The sequence below is a fragment of the Micropterus dolomieu genome, linkage group LG14 (assembly GCF_021292245.1).
Source record: "Micropterus dolomieu isolate WLL.071019.BEF.003 ecotype Adirondacks linkage group LG14, ASM2129224v1, whole genome shotgun sequence".
Classification (NCBI taxonomy): Eukaryota; Metazoa; Chordata; class Actinopteri; order Centrarchiformes; family Centrarchidae; genus Micropterus; species Micropterus dolomieu.
Genome location: NC_060163.1, coordinates 12581192 through 12605665, shown reverse-complemented (window position 1 = coordinate 12605665; position 24474 = coordinate 12581192). Strand labels below are relative to the sequence as shown.

At 41.1% G+C, this 24474-nt stretch overlaps 3 protein-coding genes and 1 long non-coding RNA gene across 17 annotated transcripts in view; 2 read left to right on the top strand and 2 right to left on the bottom strand.

Annotated features, from left to right (window-relative positions):
- LOC123983249 (cilia- and flagella-associated protein 251-like) overlaps nucleotides 1-1864 on the bottom strand; it is a 28371-nt gene extending 26507 nt beyond the window's left edge. For both annotated transcript variants that reach the window (XM_046069437.1, XM_046069438.1), the window contains exon 1: nucleotides 298-1864. In XM_046069437.1, the coding sequence (XP_045925393.1) occupies nucleotides 298-1078 (781 nt within the window). In that variant the 5' untranslated portion in view covers nucleotides 1079-1864. The remainder of the gene's footprint in view (nucleotides 1-297) is intronic.
- Nucleotides 1865-3291: 1427 nt separating this feature from the next.
- The window catches only part of LOC123983243 (transient receptor potential cation channel subfamily M member 4-like), a 24352-nt gene continuing 3169 nt past the window's right edge, over nucleotides 3292-24474 (bottom strand). The window contains exons 4-28 of one of the 7 annotated variants that reach the window (XM_046069422.1): nucleotides 21947-22127; nucleotides 16531-16700; nucleotides 15976-16153; nucleotides 15398-15462; nucleotides 15038-15262; nucleotides 14150-14252; nucleotides 13942-14063; nucleotides 13544-13840; nucleotides 13302-13403; nucleotides 13032-13160; nucleotides 12646-12775; nucleotides 12167-12312; nucleotides 11673-11770; nucleotides 11457-11576; nucleotides 11246-11295; nucleotides 10859-11097; nucleotides 7855-7970; nucleotides 6711-6843; nucleotides 6427-6613; nucleotides 6147-6312; nucleotides 5859-6040; nucleotides 5431-5563; nucleotides 5238-5310; nucleotides 3974-4067; nucleotides 3292-3787 (exon numbers count right to left, since the gene is read on the bottom strand). In XM_046069422.1, coding sequence (XP_045925378.1) covers nucleotides 3756-3787; nucleotides 3974-4067; nucleotides 5238-5310; nucleotides 5431-5563; nucleotides 5859-6040; nucleotides 6147-6312; nucleotides 6427-6613; nucleotides 6711-6843; nucleotides 7855-7970; nucleotides 10859-11097; nucleotides 11246-11295; nucleotides 11457-11576; nucleotides 11673-11770; nucleotides 12167-12312; nucleotides 12646-12775; nucleotides 13032-13160; nucleotides 13302-13403; nucleotides 13544-13840; nucleotides 13942-14063; nucleotides 14150-14252; nucleotides 15038-15262; nucleotides 15398-15462; nucleotides 15976-16153; nucleotides 16531-16700; nucleotides 21947-22127 — 3471 coding nt within the window. In that variant the 3' untranslated portion in view covers nucleotides 3292-3755. Of the gene's footprint in view, nucleotides 3788-3973; nucleotides 4068-5237; nucleotides 5311-5430; nucleotides 5564-5858; nucleotides 6041-6146; nucleotides 6313-6426; nucleotides 6614-6710; nucleotides 6844-7854; nucleotides 7971-10858; nucleotides 11098-11245; nucleotides 11296-11456; nucleotides 11577-11672; nucleotides 11786-12166; nucleotides 12313-12645; nucleotides 12776-13031; nucleotides 13161-13301; nucleotides 13404-13543; nucleotides 13841-13941; nucleotides 14064-14149; nucleotides 14253-15037; nucleotides 15263-15397; nucleotides 15463-15975; nucleotides 16193-16530; nucleotides 16701-17207; nucleotides 17519-17652; nucleotides 17728-21946; nucleotides 22128-24474 lie in introns of those variants that run through there. The other 6 variants (XM_046069421.1, XM_046069419.1, XM_046069420.1 and 3 more) reach the window with 6 other exon arrangements.
- On the top strand, nucleotides 3714-4581 carry LOC123983251. The gene is made up of 3 exons (XR_006828159.1): nucleotides 3714-3813; nucleotides 3958-4119; nucleotides 4195-4581. It is a non-coding gene; the product is annotated as an uncharacterized LOC123983251 (long non-coding RNA).
- Nucleotides 17383-24474, top strand: part of si:dkey-94f20.4 (synembryn-A) — a 25389-nt gene continuing 18297 nt past the window's right edge. For 2 of the 7 annotated variants that reach the window (XM_046069426.1, XM_046069433.1), the window contains exons 1-3: nucleotides 17383-18063; nucleotides 21245-21349; nucleotides 22037-22102. The gene's annotated coding sequence lies outside the window, so the exon portion shown is untranslated. The other 5 variants (XM_046069428.1, XM_046069427.1, XM_046069431.1 and 2 more) reach the window with 5 other exon arrangements.

Below are 24474 nucleotides of genomic sequence, written 5' to 3'. Positions count from 1 at the left end.
ATCCTTTTTTTGTATTGGTCTTAAGTAATATTCTAATTTTCGGACATACTGAATTTGGGATTTTCATTAGTTGTCAGTTTTAATCATCACAATTAAATTAAATAAATATTTGAAATATATCAGTCTGTGTGTAATGAATGAATATAATATCCAAGTTTCACTTTTTGAATGGAATTACTGAAATAAATAAACTTTTTGATGATATTCTAATTATATGACCAGTACCTGTATTGTTTAGTATTTTGATAACCCATAAATCTATTTTAAAACCCAATATATTAAAAAAAGTGTGAATACCGTCATCTTCCTCTGCTTCTGTTGCATCCTCGTTGTCAGACTCATCCTCTTCGTTGTCCTCCTCAGCATCACCAGCTTCCTCTTCCTCACCAAACTCCTCTCCTTCAGTTGCTTCATCCTCCTCTTCACTTGCCTCCTCAACCTCTTGAGAAGCCTCCTCATCCTCCTCTTCATCATCATTTTCAGTTGCGGCCGCCTCCTCCTCGTCATCCTCCTCCTCATCTGCTGGTGCCTCATCATCCTCCTCTTCCTCATCTGCAGCCTCTTCATCTTCTTCCTCCTCAGCAGCCTCTTCATCTTCCTTTGCTGCCTCCTCAGCGTCAACTTCCTCTGCATCTTCCTCTTCTTCATCAGCCTCCTCTTCCTCATCTGCAGCCTCTTCGTCTTCTTCCTCCTCAGCAGCCTCTTCATCTTCCTTCGCTGCCTCCTCAGCATCGGCTTCCTCTGCAGCCTCCGCTTCCTCGTCTTCATCAGCCACCTCCTCTTCCTCAGCAGTCTCTTCTTCTGCATCTTCCTCCTCATCAGCGGTCTCCTCTTCCTCCTCCAGTTCATCAGTCTGTGAATCATTATCTGATCCTTCATCATCTTCCTCCTCTGCTACCTCTTCCCCATCATCGACCTCAGCGTCTTCACCCTCTTCAGCCACAACCTCCTCAACATTTCTGGCATGCAAGTCTTCCTCAGCTACGTCCTGGGCACTCACTACACCAGAGAGCGGGACCTGCGATGGGCACAAGAGAACCAGCAGGAGCCCCACAACCCAGCTTTTCACAGGTGCCATTTTGGAAGACACAGTTACAGAGTTAACACAGTTGAAGAACACTTCTGAAATACAAATCCACTGTGGATTATTGTCTCTACCTTGTTTATCCACAAAAAACAAATCGACAGGTTTTTATCAATTAAAAATCATTAAATCCACAGAAAATGTAATTGAGCTGCAGGTGATTCAGGGATATTGTTCAGGTCTTTGCTCCAAGCTACAGAGACGGGGAGCAGAGGGCCGTGCTCACAAGACTGAGAGCAGTGTGCCAGCCTTGTGCTGGGAACACAGAGGACACAGTGGGAACACAACTGGGTGTGGTGTAGTTGTGTGGCTGCATGTGCATGAGTGACAGAAGCACATGTCAGGGAAGAATGCTCCTGATGTCCTTAACACAGTGTGTTAGGGAAGTGGGTGTATGCATGTGGCAGATGGGGGCGGGGAAAAGAGAGGTCAAAGAACATATGGAAATGAGAGGGAGGGAGAAGTTCAAACACTTTAATAATTACTGTAAATAATTCAAATTTAAGTTAAGTTTACTTTAATATACTCTACACTTTGTTGTCATTGTGCCAAATTCTTTGAAGATAGAGAGATAGATATTCTAAATGAGATACACACACACACACCACAACTTTCGCTATTTATTCTCTGCCAAATAGTTATTAGAGGTGCAATCAAGCACCAATAAACTTCTTTTTTTGGACTGAATCTACTAGTGAACCTGGCTGAAACACACACCTGCATGTCTCACAAAAGGGTTAAACCAACACGTCTCAGACACAGCCTTATCAGCGAAGTTAATATTTGCTCGCCAATCAAAAGCAGAGGTCATGTCAGAATGATGTATGGAATAGATGTAAATAGAAGGAAATGGAGAGGATGGTCGGTATGCACATGCAGTATGTTCGTCGGCAACTGACATTCCAAAGTAATAGTTCACATTTGAAGTACGTAATGTTTTTATTACAGAGTTTTGATTATGGAGCCTGGTGTGAGACACTAGAGATATTTAGATTCAGCAACACTGCGGGTTGTGTTACATGAGGAGCGTTTAAATGCAAATTAAACTGAAAATTAACATCAGTGAGACACAGTTATGCTCACTTAACATGGGTACATATATGCACATGCAGCCATCATGCAGTGAAAGAGTAGAAAGTGATGACACTGTCTCTCTCAGTGTGAGAGGCTGGTACGATTGACAGGTGGCCCAACCGGCTATTTACAGTAAAGGCTCCTTCAGCAGCCCTGTTCCACTATGTGACCTTCAATAGAGCCCTGCATACTGAAACTCAGCACCATGGTGCATGTTTCGCACTATCCATATCCCCTTCTCTTTACAGTATATCCAACTACCTTGGTCCTATGTTTTTGTCACACATTCCCTCAGTGATTTTCTAGTTAAATGTAAATTTAATGCCATGTCTAGTTTAATTTTACCTAGTTTCTTTGTACCAAGCGTACTATACTTTGGCCCCACACAAACATTTCATCACCTAAAGTCTTTACAATCTTGCTTTACTTTCTGGCATCTTTTTATCTCTGGCGAGAAACCATAGCTCCATTTAACACTTCTTTCTTGCCTACAGTGCTGAAGGTAGGCTGAATAAGAAGGGATTGTCAACAGAGAATCTTGATTATTTCTCAATAAAGGGAATACACTTGCTTTCTTGCCCGAGAGTTAGATGAGAGGATTGAAACCCGTCCTATATCTGTGCAGCAAGTATGGAGTCCAATTAGCTGCTGTTAGACTGGAGACAGCAAGCCTGGCTCTCTCCAAATGCAACAAAATCCTGTAACTAATATGTTATTCTGTATCTTGAGCCAGGCTAGCTGTAGCCCCTTGTTTCCAGTCTTTGTGCCAAGCTAACTGTCTGCTGGCTCGGGAGAGTGGGCTCAATCTGACCTGGCAAGAAAGTGAATAAGCCTGTTTCCTAAAATATCAAACTAGCATTAGTCCTTTAACAGTAAGAATTCATTCATTATACTGTATATATAATGTACTGATGAAAAATAAACTGTGCAAAAGTAACACGTATACATGATTTAACATTTCAGGTTGAAAGCAACCATTTATACTGAAAGTAACTGAACACAAAATTACAATGTGCACTGAATGTAGCCACTATAAACAATACAATAGTTACAAAACAGCACAGTACAAACAGTAAAAACCTATATAAAAACATGGCCATCTAATAACCACAGCATTAAAGACAAAAAAAAGATAAAGAAAAGTCAGTATTTTATTTTAATGCCCCAAATACTATAATAATCCACTATATAATCTACCAACCTATGGACAATTGTGTCTGTCCTATTTATTTTTAACTTATTGACAATGAGGGCAACCTCAATGGCTCTTTAAGTTAAAATAATGGTTTGAAATGAAATGAAACTGCACTGGCAAATAAAATACATAAAATATATCATGCCATATCATAAATACATACACTTGACTTTGGCATTTGAATAAAGTCAATTGCACACTTGAAATTTCAGCTTTGTTGGTTGCTATTGTTTGACTTTTTTTCAGTTCACAACAAACTGAAATAATCTGCGTCCAGTGATGAACGTGTCTCGCAAAACAGCAAGACTGGAGGGTGGGTGGCACGGGGAGCAGCTTAAGTAAAAGCACTTCATCCTTGTCTTTTACAGGCCCTGAGCAAGTGAAAGCATCACCAAGGATGAATCAGGCTGAATTGGGAGAAGAGGCAAACTCATCTGTGTATAAGAAGAGGCAGTATAAGGTAGGCGAGGAGACAAGTTAGGAATGAATGACTCAAGGCAAACACTATACATCCAATAAACTAATAAAAACTAGCCTAGTGAATACAACCTGTGCCATTCCAACATTTTGTTTCTGTGAATATACTTGTATGCTATGATTTCAGAACTCCTTGGAAGTACCTTTTAATGTAGGTGGAGGCCGAGGAGGTTTAAACGTGCTGCCTTGCGCCAAAGTATCCACAATCCAGCTGAGAGCATTTGAGCAATACTCCATCTGAGAGGGAAAAGACACAAAAGCTGTTTATTGACATACAGTTAAAGCTGGGGTAGGTAACAGCTATTAATAAATCAAATGCTCTGACACACAAATGAAAAGAATTGGGTATCTGTGGCTTTCACAGGACTGTAGCACGGCCAATCAGGATGAAAGGATTGGCCAGCCTACCTGTCTGTCTGTCTGTCTTCCTACCCACCTGCGGCACTCGTGGCACATGAAAATGTGTTTTGAGGGACCAGCTTTGGAGAGAGCCTTGTGGGGAATGGGTAAGATTTTTTGGGTTGGATACTTTCAAAATCTGTCTGTCTCTTTCTAGTTCTCAAATGTGGCCACATTTTTATATAGGTTTTTACTGTTTGTACTGTGCTGTATTATATTGTTTGCTAACCACAGCTTTAATGAGAATTCTAGCTTGACCAATGAATATCGTACAGTCCCATATGAACATCAACTTAAATAGTTCGTCATTTTGGTAAATACAAAATCCGCTTTCTGGCAGAGTAAAATGAGAAGATCGATACCACTCTCAGCCTGTTAGCTTAACTTAAGAAGAAAGACTGGAAGTGCTAAGAAAATCCAGCTACCAGCACCTGTAAAGCTAACTAATTAACATGTCTATTTTTTTTTATCCATGCAAAACCCAATAAAAAAAACAAAACACCATTTTACACCGTGTATGTGCCAGACAACTTCTTCAGCGGAGACTAGTCCCAGACAAAAAATCGTCCAGCACATAAGACCCCCACTAAAACAGCTTCAAACTAGCTGTTTCTCCTTGTTTTCCCCCTCCCTCTCATTATGCTAAACTAAGCGAACCAGGTGCGGGCTGTACAGCAGCTTCATATTTACTGTACAGACATTGGAGTGTTATCAATCTAACTCTCAACAAGAAAGCAAATAAGCATATTTCCCAAAATGGTGAACTATTGCTTTAACAAATGTGAGATTTTACATACATAAACACATTTCGTGTTATCAACATCAGAACATAGTGTTCTAGTTGTCACCCAGCCCTGCGATATGTTATTTCACCTTTATGAAGGATAAGTTGACTGAGCATACACGCTCCACATGTACAGTATGTATCAAGAATGACACAAATGCTTCAGACTGATAAACAGAGTGTAAGCTCAGTCATATGCTTTGAAAAAAATGTTTTTATTTTACCTCATTCTCCAGAGCCCTCAGCCTGTGGTCAAAGTCTCTGTTTTCAGCCATATGTTTAACCACACCATCCACTCTAAAAAAATAAAATAAAAAAAAAAAAGAAGGGAAAAAAAGGAGACAGTCACATCAGTATGATGAAGCCGTGAAAAAGTAATTTCACTGCTGCTGTGTTGGTGTAGTATGTTGTGCTCACTTGACAGACATCCGTTTGAGCCTCTCTGAGTCACTGTTTCTCTGGATCTTGGTCTGCGCAGTGAGGAAGTCCTCCTTCTGAATTGTTTCCCACGTCATTAACCTGTTAGTTTCCTTCTTTGACAACTGCAATACTAATAGGGAGGGCAGAGTTAAAAAAAATAAATCTGATTTATCATTCAACTCACGACAAGCAGGAACCAACCACAGCTCAGATGAAAACCAATGTGGAAGTAAACAATGATCCAATTCAGCTTCATCAACGCTGCCATTAGAGGAACGGCACTGAGTGGGGAAAAAAGGCAGCTACAAATTAAAAGACCACATTGATAAAAGCCGACCAAAAGACACTTGAGATGTTTGTTGTTAATGTGCATTAGCACAACCTTTATTACAGTGATTCGATTAAGTAGACTAACAAATACTGACCAAAGTGGTGGATCTTGAGAGAGGGCACCTTGCGGATGTTCCTCTTGATAATGAGATTGATGTGAGAGAGGATGATGAAAGGAGGAGCCAGGGAAGGACGGGAGTGGTACTGAACAATCAGGTTGTAGCGCTGGAACTTCCAGTAGATGTCACTGTTAGCCTGCACTACAGTGAAGGTATGGCTGTGTGGACACAAAGAAGGCAGAGTAAAGAGTGTTGTGGTAAACTGAGAATCATTTATAGAGACCAGCATTCCATGTCATGGACATTAATCTCATTGATGTTTACCTAAACATGGCGATGAGCAGGTTGATGAGCAGGATGTTGGTGACCAGCAGATAAACAATCAGCAGAATTACCACCAGCCAGTTATTAGACAGAGATCTGCACGGCTCCGCACCGCCCTGAATTAGTGTCACATTGTCTGTGCACTCCATATCCCACTCTTTCCCAACTGAAATAAACACAAAAATATAGGGAACACGTCATATGTCCTGTAACATGATTAGTACAAAAGATTAAATACTCTTACTGGTTTGAAACTAGCTCTTATTGTCTAAATACACACAGATAATGTTACCATCCATCTCTTCCACGGGGATCTGTCCAAAGATGTGCAAGTATGGCCTGTAGAAAACCCGACGAAAGATGTGATCTAGACGAGGGTCGTAGGAGTAAAGTAAAGCTTGATTGGCTACTCCGTACGCCATGAGCCACACCATCAGGAAGAAGAGGAAGAAGAAGATATCCTTCATCTGAACAGGAGAAAGTAGTTGATTCTCTTGTCATTATAATCCCAACATCCTGCTAAATAAAGTTGGTATATTGTCAACTGAGGGTAATGTTTCTCACCATCTTGCCAACAATGATGATTTTTGGTCCCAGCTGTTTGTGAATGGCGAAGATGTGAATGAGACGGAGGGTGAAGACCATATAGTCCACACACAGGACATCCCGGCCAAACCCATATGACGACTCGAACATCCTAAAACACAGTGTGAAGCGAAAGGTGTGTTTCAAGACGACTGTGGCTGACTTTCGCAGCCTTGATAGTCAAACGTGAACTGCAGGCAACTGCAGGGGTGGGGTGTAAAAACACTATTCTACCTCCAGTAGAGTGTGGGAGCTTACTGTGAGATTAGAACAATGATTGATCTTGTGGCATTTGTCTTTGCAAAGGCAAAAGGTAAATGGTTCCAACTTTGTTCAGCCGGAGAAAAGCATCTGCAGCCACCTTGCTCCCGCAAGGTTTTAATGTCATGTAACACGGTGACGTTTTGCAACGCAGGCAAAAGTCGGACAAAACGTCTAACCAGCATGCCTTATGTTAAGTCCAGCATGCATCACGTTAAGTCAGCGCTGTAAAACACCGCATGAAGTCAAACGCCCTTAACTATACTAAGCAGTAACAGCGTCGCCCAGTGGTCAACTTGTAAAATAACCGCACTTTAAAGGTCTTCAACAGGAATCTGGATCTTATTGAGGATGGAAGTGAGCGGCCTGTGCACACATTGAATTGCAGGACTCGGGACAGGGATATACACGAGATGATTTATGGAACAGTTAAGACATTGCTGTAACATAATGGCCAGTAGAAAACCCGGCGAAAGATGTGATCTAGACAAGGGTGGTAGGAGTAAAGCAAAGCCTGATCGGCTACCATGATGTTTTTGATGTGATTTCTGTCCAGTAAGTTTTCCTTTGAAAAAAACTGCAACGCATTCTCTGATAATTACTGTTAAAACTAATAGAAACTTAAAACTCAGTTGGAACTGTGTATATGTTTTACCCTGTGACACAGGTGGCAACACACTACTCTGTTGTAAGGGCTTAAAAGCTAAAGCTATTGAGAACAAGGGCCTTAACACAACAAATGAAAATAAAAATGGAATTTCATTAAAACCTATTAAACATCAATACTGCGGAAGGTTTTGGCATAATCCAGTAGTGGTATATACTGTAGTTGTTCCTGTGTGTAACTGTTGTCTTGCTGTACCTGCAGATCAGTCCTATGATGAACAGCATGATGGCAACGAGGTCACACTTGTTCCACACATCCTGAATGTAAACTCTCATCGTCTGACGCCAAGTCACTATCCCCAGAAAGAACGTCTTGGAGAAAAAGAAATCAACTTAATAGATACACAAGTGAAGCAATAAACAGAACATCATCAGATATAGTTAAAAACTGAAAAGTACTTTCAGTGGTGATCTGTGCAGATCACATTTTATGTGACGTGTTTAGTCTTCAGTGTTTTGGTGTGTCGATACTGTTAATTAGGGCTCATCCAAGAGACTTCTTCAGTTCTGACTGACTGGTAGGGAAACTCAGGTATTTAACCTCTGTGGGATTGTTAGCTAGGATCGTCAATACCGCTGGTTTGTTGGTGCTCCTGGCTGTGGTAACGACAGTCATCATGGTCGTTAGCACGACCCGTGGCCAAGTCTGAATGACTATCGTTGGTATCTTCACCTGAGGCCAAGTGGAAACGCTTGTTGAGTTTCCTGGGAAGTGATGAAAGGACAGCATTGTAAGTGGGTGATAAGTGGTGGTGTAGACCCCCTCCTCTGTTCAGCGACGGCTTCTCAGCCCAGGTGTAGATGGCTTCCTTGACACCTCTTTCAAACCATCATCTCTGTCTAAAATGTGCACCTGGTGGTCCTCAAACAAGTGTCTTTTGTCCTTTAGATGTAAGTAAACTGCAGAGTCTTGACCTGAGGAGTTGGCTCTTCTGTGCTGAGCCATGCGTTTGTGTAGTGGTTGTTTAGTTTCTTCAATGTACAGGTCTGTGCATTCCACACTGCATTGGACCGCATACACTAGATTGTTTTTCTTGTGTTTGGGTGTGCGGTCTTTCAGGTGTACCAGCATCTGTATTTGTGTGTTCTTGGGTTTAAAAAAAACAGAGGGATGTGGTGTTTGCTGAAAATCCTCCTGAGTCTCTCTGATACTCCAGACACGTATGGAATCACAATGTTGTTGCATTTGATCTTCTTTTCCTCATCCCCTGTAGTGTTGGTCTTCTTCCTGGATTTTGTGGCTGTTTTCACAAAGGTCCATTTAGGGTATCCACAGGCTGTAAGTGCCCCCTTCAGGTGGTTCTGTTCCTTCTCTCTGGCTTCTGCACTTGTTGGAATTTCATCTGCTCTGTGGTGCAGGGTTCTGATGACCCCTAGCTTCTGCTCCAGTGGGTGGTGGGTATCAAAAAGTAAGTATTGGTCCGTGTTTGTGGGTTTCCTGTAAACCCCAATTTGCAGGCTCCTGTCCTCTTCAATGTGTACAGCGCAGTCCAGGAACACCAAACTGTTGTTGTGGACATCTTCTCGTGTGAACTTGAAGTTACTGTCCACAGAGTTAATGTGTTCTGTGAAAGCTGGGAACTTCCTGGGTTTTTATTTTGACCCAAGTTTCGTCCACATACCTGTACCAGTGGCACAGTGCTGTTCCTCTGAAGGAGTTGAGAGCTTTGCTCTCCACTTATTCCATGTAGATGTTTGCCACAATCAGGGATACCGGTGAACCCATGTCGCAGCCATGCTTCTGTCTGTAGAATCCTCCGTTGTACTGGAAATAGGTGGTGTTTAGACAGAGGTCGAGTAATTTGCAGATCTGGTCAGGGCTGAGGCGAGTTCTGTTGTCCATGGTGTTTGTCTTGTAGTAGCCTTTTCCTTACGGATTCTACTGCCTCCATGGTGGGGATGCAGGTGAACAAAGAGGTCACATCATAGGACACCATTGTTTCATCTGGGTCCAGTTTCAGTCCTCGAACTTTGTTTACAATGTCAATGGAGTTTTGGATGTGGTGGGGCGTGTTACCAACCAAAGGGGCTAAGGTGGTAGAAATGTGTTTGGCAATGTTGTAGGTGACCGAGTTGATGCTGCTGATAATCGGCCTAAGTGGGGCTCCTTTGTGTGTTTTGGGTAGTCCATTTATGCAAGAAATATACAAATGGTAATACTGTTCCGGGGGGTGATGGAGTTTTCTTTCTGAAGTTGTCTTTCTAACGACCATGATGACTGTCGTTACCACAGCCAGGAGCACCAACGGACCAGCGGTATCGACGATCCTAGCTAACAATCCCACAGAGGTTAAATAGCATGAGTTTCCCTACTTGGATGAGGGTCGAAACGTCTTCTAGTTTTTCTTCTACAGAGTCCAGTTGCCCTTGACCTCAACCTTCGTTGGATAACTATGACCTGGATGACTGAGAACCTTCACAGACAGTCATGCAGTTGCAAATTCATTCCGTTGTCATCCTTGTGTGACAGATCAGCTCGCCAATCACAAGCGCCATGCGCCTCCTGTTACGGTCCTACTCACCAATCAGAACGGGCACAGTGTGTTTCAAATCAGGTGTTTCAAAAGCAGATCGTTTAGCCTACACATTGTTCTCAGCTCTCTGTGAGCCCGTTCTGCTCCGCTCTGTGCGGCCTACATATCCTACATGCAGCATTTCAGAATAACAGCATTTTGCCTGTCTAATTTTGTTGAGTTATTCAGATTTTGCTTATCTGTTCAGTTGTCCTTGATTTTTGTACTTCTACTATGGTTAAGTAGGCTACGTATTTAAATTGTGTCTTTTATTGGTCCGTTTTAACTGTGTTTATTGTTGATGTACAATCGGGAGTCTGAAATGGGTGTTTTATTTTGAAAATCGACCGGCTTCTCTATGCCGTTCTGTGTCAGACTTCCTGCCTGGTTCATCTGCTCTGTGCTGCTTGACGCAGCTTCAGACAAAAATAGACTGGCAGTGAATATTGAACTTAACAAATTTTCAATAAAAAAAGAAATCGCAAATTGAATCGTAATCGCAATATCTGGCAGAAAAATCAAAATTAGATTTTTTCCCCTAATTGGTCAGCCCTAATGTTTATGAAGACTGTAATTACGTCTATTCAGTTTTCAAGTTTGTATCTGCTTTTGCAGTGGCTAAATGTGAAGTACTGCAGATGTAATAAGTATAAATTTGATATAAGTAAAATGTCTCTCCGCACTCACCTCCCGGATCTCCTCACACACAATGGTGAACACCCAGAAGTAAAGCACATACTCAGTGTTGGATGGACCAGAGGGAGGCGGGGGCTTGAAGTCCACCATCAGCACGTAGGCAAACAGCAGGAGGAAGAGGAAGTACATCAGGACGTTGCCCAAAAAAGAGGTGACAGGTGCAAACCAGAACTGACGCCATCTTGAAACTATGAACGGACGCTTTGGTGGTGTGTGAGAGTGAGGTATGCCTGTAAGGGGAGGTTATTGGAAATGGGTTAGTAGCTGGTTATAGTCGTAACGGCTGCTAAAAATGATTGTTTTTGCAATCAGTCTTTCCTCTCCTCCGTTGTGAGTGACATCACTTTTTCAGGGGGGCTACATTTAAAGAGGACTCACCTTTGATGGCTGCTGTCCTGGGACTGGTTGCTCCTTGTGCATCAGCTTCACTGGTACAACAATGACACATTTTTAGTGAACCAAAATACTAAAAAGAAACACTTCATTCTACACTAAATCCATCCATCCATCCTATTCACTTGCATTAACGTTATTAAAAACATATTGTAGGAACCTTGCAACATGCTCTTTAGAATTTTTTTAGTTTTACATGTTCTTGATGTCCGAGAAAGAGAAGATTGTGGTGCCGTAGAGGCTGTCGCTGTCCCTGCCCTGTCCATCCTCATTGGGCCCCCCCCCCCCCTCCTCTTGCTGATGGTCCTCCTGTTTCCTGTGAGGCAGAGTAAGCTGTATCAGTGGTATCAGTCCGGAAATTTGAATCATCTGAATTTTAATGACATGGAAATAATAATAATGTGGATTTTACCTGAAGGTGATGAGGTTGGTGTAGCAGAGGAAGGGACAGAAGAAGGTGAGTAGGAGCTTCCAGACCTCTGTGTTCCTTTTCATGTCACCCCACCAGATCTGGGACAACAGAGTCTGGAGTAGAAGATACCCATTCTCACCAACTGCGAGTCATTTGCTCAATATGAAAAAAGGCCTATGTTGTAAGTGTAGTATTGTATCATTAATAATTTAATATGCCCATGTGCTGATATTTGCAATTGGCGATTTAAGCGGCACATTACAAGTTAAGCATTCGCAGAGCATGTATTTCAATATAAAGGAAGCATATTGGGGATAAATAAAAGGAATTAAGCTTCAGCCGGACAATCCAGGTAAGCAAGATACAGCAAAAATATAGTTTTAAATATTTAAAAAGGCCTGAGCATAAATAGAACTGGTTTAACAGCCAGAATGAAGTCATTGACTTGACTATTGTTCTAAGTCAGTCACACAGGTGTGAAAACAGTGACACACCTGTACTCCATCATGGCTGAAGAAAAGGCGTGCGTCGGCGCCCATGCCCATCTGGAGGCAGGTGGTCCCAGCCCAAACTTGAGATTGTGTAATCAGCAGGGTGAAAGAGCGACTCTCATTGCTCCGATAGCAAGAGCCGAAGACGTCTGAGAAGACAGAAAGATGAGAGTTTAGTGGAATAGTTACCATTAAGAGAACCATGAAAGTGACTGTTAAAAGAAAATACACTCGCATCAAAGTAAAGTTTATTCTGCAAATCAAATATTCATCATAGAAAGGCCATGTATGCAATGCTTGCAACATGAAGACTTTCACAAAAAGCAAGTTTGTCCCATAATTTACTAACAAGGAGTGGCCAAATAACACTGAGTACAACAATTACGTTTGAAAAAATCTTATGTCATCATAATTTCTGATCATTTTTTAAAATTATTTCTTGTTTGACTGAACGTTGGTAGATGATGTATTCATGGTCTCACCATGTGCCAGGTTCTCAAACCTCTGAGCCAGCTCTTTCATGGACAGTTTGGTCTCAGTTTCATCCTCCAGCTTGGAAAGTTCCCTCAGTATCTTACAGCCACTCAGAGCACTCAGCACTGACTCCACTGACTGGGAGAGACAGGAAGAGAAGTCAGTGCTTACAAACTTCTTTGTATCAGGTACAGTACAGTATTTTCCAATGAAGCTGATGGTCATAAAATTCGTTCACTATATCAGTCAGTTGGTTTAAAAAAAACAAACATATGTTACAACAGTTACGAGCCTGATTGTGGCAAGAGTGTAGCGGGGGGTCGTGTGCTTATTTCAAAGAAACAGAACAGCAGCAGAACAAATTTTTGACTTCTGTAAGACGCAAGACTTGTACCATCTCCCAGAAGTAAATGGCCATTTCGCTGCGGTTCTGGAGGACAGCCCAGATGAAGAGTGAAGCCCAGGGGTAGGGGCAGCGCTCTGCCCTATACAAGCAGTCACTGCGCAGCAGCTTGCTGGCACGCTGGGATGGATGAAAAGAAGCGGGGGGTCAGATTGAAAGCAGATGCAACAGGTGGCATGCCTCTTGTCTTCTAAAATCAGTAGTTCATTAGATTTTATATACTGTATATCTTCATATAGGAAAAGTTATAGGAAGTAGTACCTTAAGAGCTCTCCTTTTGGATGACGTCTGTTCTAAGCCCAAAGCATCATAGTAAAATGACTGGCAGACGTCTCCCATCAACAGGTCCAGGACCCCTGCAACCTGAGGGAAAAAGGGGTACGCGTAACAAACAAACCAAACTGTTTGTGTAAACACAAGTTTCCTTCACATTCTTTGTGATTCTGCTGGAGCAAAACTAGACCAGAGGAATGGATGTTTCTCTCATCAGAAAAAAAACACACCTCAAAAAGGCTGATATCCGCCACTGGGCTGCTCTTCATGTTCCCTGCTGCCACATTTGAAGAGTCCTGCAGGTTTGAAAATGTGGGCACAGGGGGTGCAGTTCCTAGCCGTTCCACCAGACGGCACTGAAGTAGTTGGTAAAGCACCGTCCCGTCAGCCACAGAACGAAAGAGGTTTTCTAGCCTGCCATAAGTCAGGTACTCCATGATGTTGAGCCCATTCTCAGTGAAAAGACGCACAAACTGAGGCTTGTTGTTGATCAGGGCATCTGTCATGGAGTCTTCCAAGTCTTCATACTATTTGATTGGATGTAGGTGATTGTTTATTAGGCAGATTTTAATACAAGGCAATGCATCTACTTTAGAGTGGAAGTATTTCCCTGAATGTAACATCTCACCCTCCATTTGATGTCTCCGTTAAAGAGTTCACTCTTAGCAATGTCAACCCTGTTCCACGTGACTGCTAGCTTCAGCTCTTCACTGTAGGGGCTGGCATCAGCTGACGTGCGCTGCTTACTAGCTGAAAAACACAGAATCACACCCCAAACATGAAAACAAAGACCTAAAATGACAGCAGTTTCCACAGATTGATTTGGCTGCATGTACCTTGCACCAACGTTTTGAGCAGGACTGTATCAAAGTCGTTTGGGCCCTCCTGCTCTCCATGGTAGAATGTAATAAAGTCTCTGTTCTGGTAGATGCTCAAAGCCTGGAGACCCAGAACAAGGAGACAGAAGGCAAGAAAAACAGGAACTTTTAATATATGAGCACAATATGTTCTTGACACTGAGAAAGAGAATAAAAATCAGACAAAAAGTGATGAAGAAATATTTATTGTCAAAAAGATATTGTTCAAATGCAGAGAGAAGAAAATGTGTGGCATTTAAAGACTTCATGAGGCCATATGAAGTTAAGCACCACCAGTAATAATAGCAAGTAGAAGAGTGTGTATCCAATCAGTCCCTAGTTTAAAGCATAGCAAAACTTTTTGGGGCACTGACTAAAAATAAAATATTGATAAATCAGTTAATACCCTGTCACACTCCATTGATGATGTTACACCATACTTAGCAAATCAAACCCACACAAATAATTTTTAAAGCGGCAGCTGTGAGGAGAGGAAGTTCGGGGTGCAGAGAAGCAGACATGATATTCATGTCACTTCCATTCCAACTAGATAGCTAGTCGCAGCAGCAGAGCTTAAAATGGAAACTTGCCCTGAGGGTTATAGTAGAAGACTATGGGGTCAAAAAAATCAAGAGTTTAAAACCCCATTATATTATGAAATATCCTGTGTGAGTAAAATGGGAATTATGACTTCATAGCATTAAAAGAAATCTCAACAGGTCACCAAGAACATTTGAAAACCTCTGAGATTGTGAATATGAGTGTTAAACGTCACGACAATCTACACAGTAGCTGCTGATTATACAGCTTCCTCCTGTTTTGCATGTTAACAAACCAGACAATGATCACATGTGTCATGGCACTTACCCGCTCAACTAGTTTGTCTGACTCTGCTTCAGAAGGGAAGTGCTTCTTAAACCGTTCTGCCACTCGGTCTTTCAGGTCCACGCTGGGACCCACCTCGCCATCTACCTCATTGGAAGCCGGCGCTAATGACAGATTCTCCAAGACATCGCTCAAGAAGTCAGCCAAGCCCCCTGAGCCGGCCAGCACCAGCCAGGGCATGCAGGTTTTCAGAGAACGATCCACTCTCTGATAGATATTAGGAAAAGAGAGAGAGACATTTCTTTACTGAGTGCAAAGGCATAATAACAAAGCACATTATAATACTAAAAATTAGCCTAATCATTTCTTTGGGAGAAACATAAAAAAAAACACTGACTGTACCTCCAGCATGCTTGCCTCCCCTGATACCAGCATACAAAGGACAGGGATGTCAATGCTGCCGCTGCCTACAAAAATACAAGCATTCTTACAAATACAAATTCCTACAGTGCATTGGTTAATGATTAGTTTACACTGACATCACTTAAATGCAGACATTATGATCATGTTTTCAGCAAACTGTATATTGTTCTTTTAACTCAAGAGCTCAAGAGACAGCACAGACACAGAAAGAGTACCCTGGTACATTTTTACAATAAATTCTTCTTCTTCGACAAATCTCTGCTTGATTTTACATGTTGAAGAGCCGTGTCTCAAATTCATTTCGTCCAAAAGATCATCTTACTGTGATGTGCATTAATAAAAGATCACCACCAGAGGGCCAAAAAGCTCGAAATGTGAAATGTTTCTGGTTGTAAGAGCATTGTTCTGTTTAGATGTTTATCTCCGCTTTCTTAACATTCTTAACATACATAAATATAATCTTGGAATATTAGTACAGGGGAACCGGTTTCTTCTGATTCTTCTATTCCATTCAACATACGATGCAAAACATTATATTTCATCATCCCATCTCTCACCCCAGATGCCTGTGCGCTGGTGGGAGATGTACTCCTCCACTTTGGCCCTGAACCTGGTCTCTCCTCCTCTGCGTCCCACAGTCCCGTCGTCCACCAGCAGGAAGGCCTGGTAGTTGTTGTCTAGGCAGCAGAAGTCTTTGGAAGTGTTCTCGATGGAGTACTTGGCAGGAAAGCTGCCCTGCAAGAGGAAGAATCCAGGCATCCAGTTAGCGGGGTATAATTGGCGTGTGTTTGGTGGATCCCAAGGTGCTGCTTATGTGTTTTAACAGGACATGATCCCAGTGCTAGAAGATGGCAACCCAGATTATAAACTTGAGGAATATATAATGTACATTTTTAAACATAGAATTTTTCATACATACATTTTCCTTAGCTTTTAAATTGGGACCCCTTTATTTGTTTTCCTATTTGGAATAATTTGCAACAAAAATGTATAAATAAAACCCAAATATTTAATATATAAGTCTTACAGTAAGATTGTTGCACAATATAAGTGAACAAGAATTTTTTTCCATACATGCATTTGTAAATACAGTATGCGAGTGCCTTTCCAACCTGAGGGTTTACCAGCTGCTGTCGGTTGTGCACCATCCCCCAGGGAGCAATGCCCAGTGCCACCACCTTGTTGAGGGAGACCGACGAGGCAGCAGTGGCATGATCCCTCACTGCCTCTCCAACACATCCGCCAACACCTTCACGCATGCCTGTTGTCACGATCCACGCTCCTGGGTAAAGAGCACAAACGTGTGAGAAGAAAAGAGACAAGAGGTAACTTTTTCAGACAAATAGAAATGAGTTTTTAAGCAAATCACAAAGCCATAGGGGGGAAAGTAATAAATATTAAATGATAAAAATGGAGTTGATAAAAATGCATGTGAATGGAAAAATAAAGGGATTATAATGGATGTGAAATGAAAAATAGAGTGATAAATATTCAAGTGATTTGATTAATTTTAAGTCGATTTGATTAAAACAGTAGTGATAGAATGAAAACATAAACATTTTTATTTATCAATCATTCACAACGTAAAATTGGCATTCATCATTTAAAGTAGGTAGCCTCAAGGGTTAAAGTAACAAAAAGGTAAATAATAAAATGGAGGTGATGGAAATGCCTGTGAATTGAAATACAGAGGGGTTAAATTTAAGGTGAATTGAAATCTAAAGTAATAAATTGTCAATTGATGTGATAAACTTGATTTACCATTCATCGTTCACAACACCTTACTTACATTCATCGTTCACCGCATGTAATTTTTGTTACTTCCTGCTGAAACTGTCATTCACTAACCACACCCCCTGACAAATTGATCGAGGTTTTGGCTCTCAACTCGCGGTTCTTTCATCACTTCCCAGGAAACTCAACAAACGTAACCTATTGACCTCGGGTGAGGATGCCAACAATGTTTGTTCAGTCTTGGCCTTGGGGAGTCCTAACAACCACAAAGACTGTCGTTACAACAGCCAGGAACACTAACGAACCAGCGGTATCGACGATCCTGGCAAACAACTCCACTGAGGTTAAATAGCTTAGTTATTATTAGCCGAGTGCTATCAGTGGCAGCGGCTAAAGGTGCCTGTCAATCAAAGCGAGAGATTGGAGATCAATGGAGATTGACTCCCTTCTGCAGCCAGCCTCAAGTGGCCACTCTATGAATTGCAGTTTCTGATGCTTACGTATTGGCTTCAGGCGGGAGACAGGAAGTTTGCCGCTTGATAAGGTACATAGACTGTATATAAAAATGGACGTAGTATCCGTGACGTCACCTGTTGGTTTCTGAAGAGCAGTTTTGAAGCCCAAATTGGGCGGAGCTGGCCGTCACCAACTTGGCCCCGCGTCACTGCGCGTCACTCCCGGATAACCATAAATGGGCAAAGAGGCGGGTCGTGGGTGGAGCTGAGGTGACGTGTTGCTGAAACCACTCCCGCCTAGCTCGACATGACCGAGTTAGCTCATGCTAAGGAGCTAATGCTATATGCTACTCTGCGTTAGCAGAGCTAGCTTCTAAACCCCAGTGCTGTACGGTGGAGGTTGGAACCTGCGGCCGTTTTGTACCAGTTTACGGTAATTTCCAGCTTTCAGTCAAGGTAAGACACCAGAAAATATTAAAATAACTCACATCTGTTATTGACATTATACTTCACAAGGTTTTAAATGCTTTTTAATATATTTATATATTAAAATTATATATATAGATTTTGTTGAGACCAACGTTAACAGCTAACTATGAATCAGTTATTAATTATGTTAACGTTTACTTACAGTTTAAACAAACAATTTGAAGCAACTCAATTAACCCTTTTACATAACGGTAGTTACAGGTCATTTATTTGGATGTCACCTCAGTTATGTTACTTGAAATAAACGTAATAAGCTAGTGGTAGAGTCCTTAGTTACATGATGGAATCTGTATAACTTGGTTTATGGCTGTTATCACGTTAATTAATTCCCCACACTGCTATTTTGAATAATGTTGCTGCTGTTGGCAGGGCTGTGTGAGATTCTTGTCTGGAATAGGACACTTCAGAGAGAAAGGTACTTTTTATATTGGTCACAAGATTCTTGTTGAGGATCTGATGCTTCCACGTCTGCTTTAACTGTAAGTAATGTTACTACAACAAACTTAAGGCCCGCGGGCCGAATGCGGCCCACCACGTCATTTTATGTGGCTCACAAAGCTTTAAAAATTCATGATTGTCCTGAAAAGACGTGAAAAACTGATGCAGAAGGACGGCAATTTCATGAATGGTGGGAAAGTGAATACATGTTTGTGCTTCAAGGAGAAAACCCGGTAGGCTAGGCCTATGTTTTTGTCTTATGGAGGTAGTGTCAGTGATGAAGGATCAACGTTGGTTAAGGCTCCTGCAGACTACATGACTTTCAGCATCGGCCGATGGCCGTGCTGTTCACACTACACAATTTGCTGTCTTCTGACGGGAGTTTTGAAGTTGTTGTGGCGTTCACACTACGTCACTGATCGGTGACAGGGACACACAGACAAAACAGCTGTTGTTTGTTATTATAAAGATAGCAATTATAAAGACAAAGATTTTGGGTAAAAGAATGGATTAGCACATGCAGGTAGCAAGGATTGTCTAAGCTACAGAGAGAGCTGGAGGGGAGTAAAATGTGTTTAGCGTGAAAAGTAGCTGCCTGCTCCCATTGGTTGGATGTGGATGTCGATTCAGCCGACTCTTCTAGATAGCCTATTTGGCATGCTAGATATCTGGCAGACGTTGGCGATGTGTCAGAAATGTGTCGGGGAGCCGTTTTGATGAGTCGTTGTGTAGTTGACATAACGACTGGCGGCCGCTGATCCACCGCTGAATTACTCCCGATCACAGCCCGAGGTCGCCGAGTGGAAAATCGGGCTAATCTTGTAGTGTGTGTCGTATCGAATATTTGTGCATTTGACTAATAACAGTTCAAAATAGCACTGTAGCAGCAGGACAGAGGGTCAGTGACCTTCTACGGGGAGAGCAGTGATTGGTGGTTATGTAGGAACTGAACCCTTCTATAGAATTTGACCTCTAACCCCTTGTTTTGTTACCTCAGAATAGTACTGTACCCTTCTATGGGATTGACCTTTTATTTTGCAGACTCAAACCCGTCTATGGTACCTAACAGATACCTAAACATATCCTATATAAGCTATGTTTGATGAACAGAGAGACAGAGTCACTCTCCAAGCTGCTGCAGAGCTTGTAATTGATGCTGAACTCCTTGATGTAATAAACTTTTATGCTCAAGAACAGCGTCAAGCGGGTTTCCTCTCAACATATCGCAGCATTATTGTTCAGACACCACATGTGCGTTTTTCCAGGTAATCAAACTATCTCTCATTAGTAGGATGTATGCCCTCTGCATGGCTGTGTGCAGATGGACTATTTGTTTTAACACATCTGTCCCTCATGTTATTAGCAGCTCATAATTATTTGTTTTACCATGGTTCTGCACCTCTGGACTGTGAAAAAGTGAAAAGTTACTGTAAAAGCTCATGTTTGATGATATTTGTCTTTGTTATTTACTTGAAATGTTTGATAGATTTGATTGAGAGTCACAGAGTCACTTTTTGAATTACGTTACTTTACAACTGTAACGACTGTCGTTACAGCAACCAGGAACACTAACAAACCAGCAGTATCGATGACCCTGGCAAACGACCCCACTGAGGTTAAATAGCTGAGTTTCCCTGCCAGTAAGTCAGAACTGAAGAAGTCCTTTGGATGAGGGACGAAACGTCTTCCAGTATCTTCAACCAAGTCCAGTTGCCCTGAACACTGACGTTAACAGTAACGTTACCTATACTGCCATATGACATCAGTCACGCCAAACAGAGTAAATTATAAAGTCTCACATACACAAAGTCTTTTTGACGTTACGGCATTAATTTAATCCTACGAAGGACAAGAAAAAATTGAAGACCTTGGTAAACGAAATTTAGAGACTACTACTCTATCACTACTGTTTTAATCAAATCGACTTAATTAATCAAATCACTTGAATATTTATCATTATTTTTCATTTCACATCCACTTTCATCACCTTTAATTAATTAATATTTGTTATTTCCAAAATTGTCAGTTTCATCTAGTTACACTGCATTTTTTTTAGATGATACTTGATTTAGCATTCTTATCTAATAAATAAGTAGTTTAAAATAAAGTATAATAAAAGGTGTATACACAACCGCAGAAATACACACAAGTCATGTACATATGTTGAACATATGTATGTACACGTACATGACTTAACATATGTTTAATGTATAACCACAGTTATTTGCACTTTTGCAGTACAAAAGCACCACAGCTGTTCTCACACCTTTCCCAACAACCATGTTTGTATTGAGCAGTAGCAAACCTGTGTCTATGCGTGCACCTTGTATGTCTGTACGTCCGAGTGTTTTTGTCTTATCTTTGTTTTGACCTTGGGCCTCCGAGACAGCCAACAGCAAGTTAGAGTGACCTCAGATGACGGGAGATCAGTATCGCCATGTGCCACCTGCTCTTGGCACGGTAGCCAGGAGGAAATGGCCATTGTATTACCAAATTAGGATCGGACCCCAGGGAGTAATAAAGTGTAACCGTGCTACATTTTGTAACAGCTGTATTTTTCTTACGAAAACCACAATAAGCAGGTTCTGTATCTTTCAAGATAGTGTTATCCATTATTTCACATTGTGAGTTAGTTACTAGAATGTTTATGAATTTTAGAGGGATCTGACTTCATCTATTATTGACTTAATTCTCTTGTCTTGCCCTCAAGCTCAAATCATACAAGAGGTAGGAAAACTTCTACAATCAACTTAAGGAAGAAAAGAGAAGTAATCTACCTGATGTGACTTACTCAGTTAGAAATACTGCTGTAAAGGTAGGTTAAATGAGGTAAAAATACCAGTTAGCAGCATTTGTCATCTGTCTAGAAATCAGCATTTGATATGTGTGAAAAGTGGGAAAAAAAATAATTTAAATAAATCAATATAAAGTCAACTAACATAGCTTTAAAAAGTCCTAAGCATCTGTGCCCAATTTCAGGGTCTATCAAGTTCAATTCAAGACTTTAGGACCTTTTATGATAAGTAAAAATAATGGAAAACCGGTAGGGACTATATGGCCTAGAATTATTTATTATTATATCACATTTTCCAGTACTTGTCAGCAGTATATAATAATCATTCCTAGTGATATAATCAATTATATAAATGTGACCTGGATAAACATCAGAATATAGGTGGATGAATTAACCAGTGAAATTAATTTAAGTTCATTAAATGTTGCTAAAACTGACATGAGTTTCTTAGCTACTATAGATAGGAGTATTGACAGTGCATGCTATACTTTAGATCTGATGGTGAGGAACCCACCTCCTATGACCACAATCCACTGTCACAAGAACCCTTAGTTTAGTTTATGGGTGTAGAACATCTCAGGGCATACTTAAAATAGTTTGCTTTTATCATATGTTTACCTGTGCTTTGTGAGGCTTTCACCAGTCCCTGCCTGAGGACCTCCCGTACCCAAGTTTTCACCTTTGTCCTGTCTTCTCCGCCCACTACAGAAACCACCAGGTTGGGTGCAGGAAGTCCCCAGTTGCCCGTCATCAGGTTGTAGACCGCAGACGGAGGTGTGTCCCATGACAGACGCAGGAACTGAGATCCACATAAGAGACAAAAAGGGATATTTTACTAATTAGAAGAACCAATCACATTTCAGAAGTTGACAACCTTTGACTTAAATGTGGGCTATGCAATTCTGGTGAAAGGTTGTTGTCATCTGAACTCAACAGCCAAACAAATACACCCCTCCCCTCAGTGTTCCTTCCAAATCTAATCAAATTTAATTTTTTTTGCGCAAAATTGCAATACAAGGTGCTGAACAATACAATGAAATATAAGAATACAATGAAAATACAATAATACAGTGTAGCATTGTGAGCATTGCAGTTATCAAGCCTGCTAGTGATAAAAGCAGGCATAAGTCTCTCAGTATCTGCTTGGGAAAACAGTTGCACTTTAGCAATATTTCAAAGGTTAATGATGTGAGATTCCAGTCAAGTCAAATCAGGGTCTAGAAGCATGACATGATTTTTTGCGAGGGGCTTGGAGATCTGTGCCCGGGATTTTATGTAGTATCTCCTTCTGAACGGTTGCTCCGATGATTCAAATCTCAGTCTTAACTATGTTCAGTTGCAAGAAATTATGTGATATCCACTATATGATATGATCAATGCATTGAACCAGTTTATCAATATGGTTTATGCCATTGGGTGATAAAGACATGTACAGTTGTGTGTCATTGGCATAGTTATGAAAATGAATCCTGTGTTCTCTGGTGATATTTCCCAATGGCAGCATATACCCTAGAGACTGAACAAAACAGGTACCCGAATGGAGGCTTGAGGGACCCCACATGTTATGCTAGGGTTAGCCGAGCAGTGGTCACAAAGGGAGACAAAATACTCTCTGTTGGGTCTTTGTTATGGAAAGTATGGTCTAGACCTGCTCTATGAAAAGTGCAATGAGATAACTTATGTTATGAATTGGTGCTATATAAATACATTTTAATTGAATTGCCCACCAGATAAGTTCTAAACCCATCCAAAACTAAGCAAGAGGGGCCAATACACCTCTGTAGTCTGTTAACGAGGATGTCCTAAACGAGTGTATTAAAATCAGCGCTTAAGTATAGAAGTAATATTGAGGCTTTTTTGCCATCCAGTCATTTAGAACTTTAACTAGCGCTGCTTCAGACTGAAACTTCTCACATATACAGCAGAAACCTAGGTAATCTTTTAGCTGTTTGATTACTAATATCAAGCTTTTTACTTGAAGTAAGGTCATCCAGGATACTTTTCAGCACTTGATCTTCCAAACAGTTAAACACATGCTTGGAAAAAAAAGGGATGGGGATAGAGTCAAGAGAGCAAGAGGAAGGTTTTAGTTGCATTACTTTATTCCTGAGCATTTCATCATCAATAGCAGCAAAATCATTCATAGCAGTCTTAGGCAGAGGGAAAGTGTCTAAAGACAGGGGCTCACACACATTCTGCATAAGATGGTTTACATCTGACCTGATTTTTGTAATCTTGTCTCTGAAATATGCTGCAAAGTCTTCACATTTTGATGTTGAGTTGATGAAAGATTGGCTTTTTGGAGCTGGATTTAAGAGGCTGTGAATAGTTGAGAAAAGCATTCTGGGATTACTATGATTACTTGAGACATGAGCTTGTCTTGCATTTCTGATTACTTTGTTAAAATAGTGAGGTGTCTTTAAAAATGTCAATGGACTTACAGCTTAGTTTTTCTCCATTGACGCTCCACTTTTTAACAGTTTAATTTAATCTTCTTGTGTTTGGCTGGTGCTATAGCATCAATGCAAGTCTTCAGCTTATTTAAATTGTTGAATAAATCCTCACAAGAGGGATCTGTGGGGGTATGTTATTAATATGATTAATGAAATTTCAACTTCAGAGGTAAGGTAACATTTCTTAACAGATTGCCAAGTCACTTACAGAGGACACATCCATCCTTAGACCATGAGGGATAACTAGATCAAAAGTATGTACATGTAAAATGGCCTAAAACTATAATGTAAAGACATGTATAATTGGTACTGACAATTAACAACATTTCAGTCTAAAAAGATAGGAAACTGTTTCGGGGTGGGCTATATAGCAAGCACAAGGGGTGGGGATTTTAACATTATAGCCTGATGTTCAAAGGAGTTAAAATCACAAATTTCTACAGTTCTACAGTTCAGGGCATCAGCAAAGGCAGTCCCACCGTCTTTTTTACCAGGTCGGTCGTTATGTAACCAGATTTCTGTTAGAAACATGCAGTCAAGGTTATGTTCAGATATAAGTTTGTTAATAAGAAAAGTCTTATTGCTAAGTGATCAGACACTGAGAAGTTTGAAAGCCTCTGCGATGTTAACACGGCTCTTCACCTTTGCTTGGTCACAGAACTCCCCCCCCCCCCCCCCCCCCCCCCCCCCCCC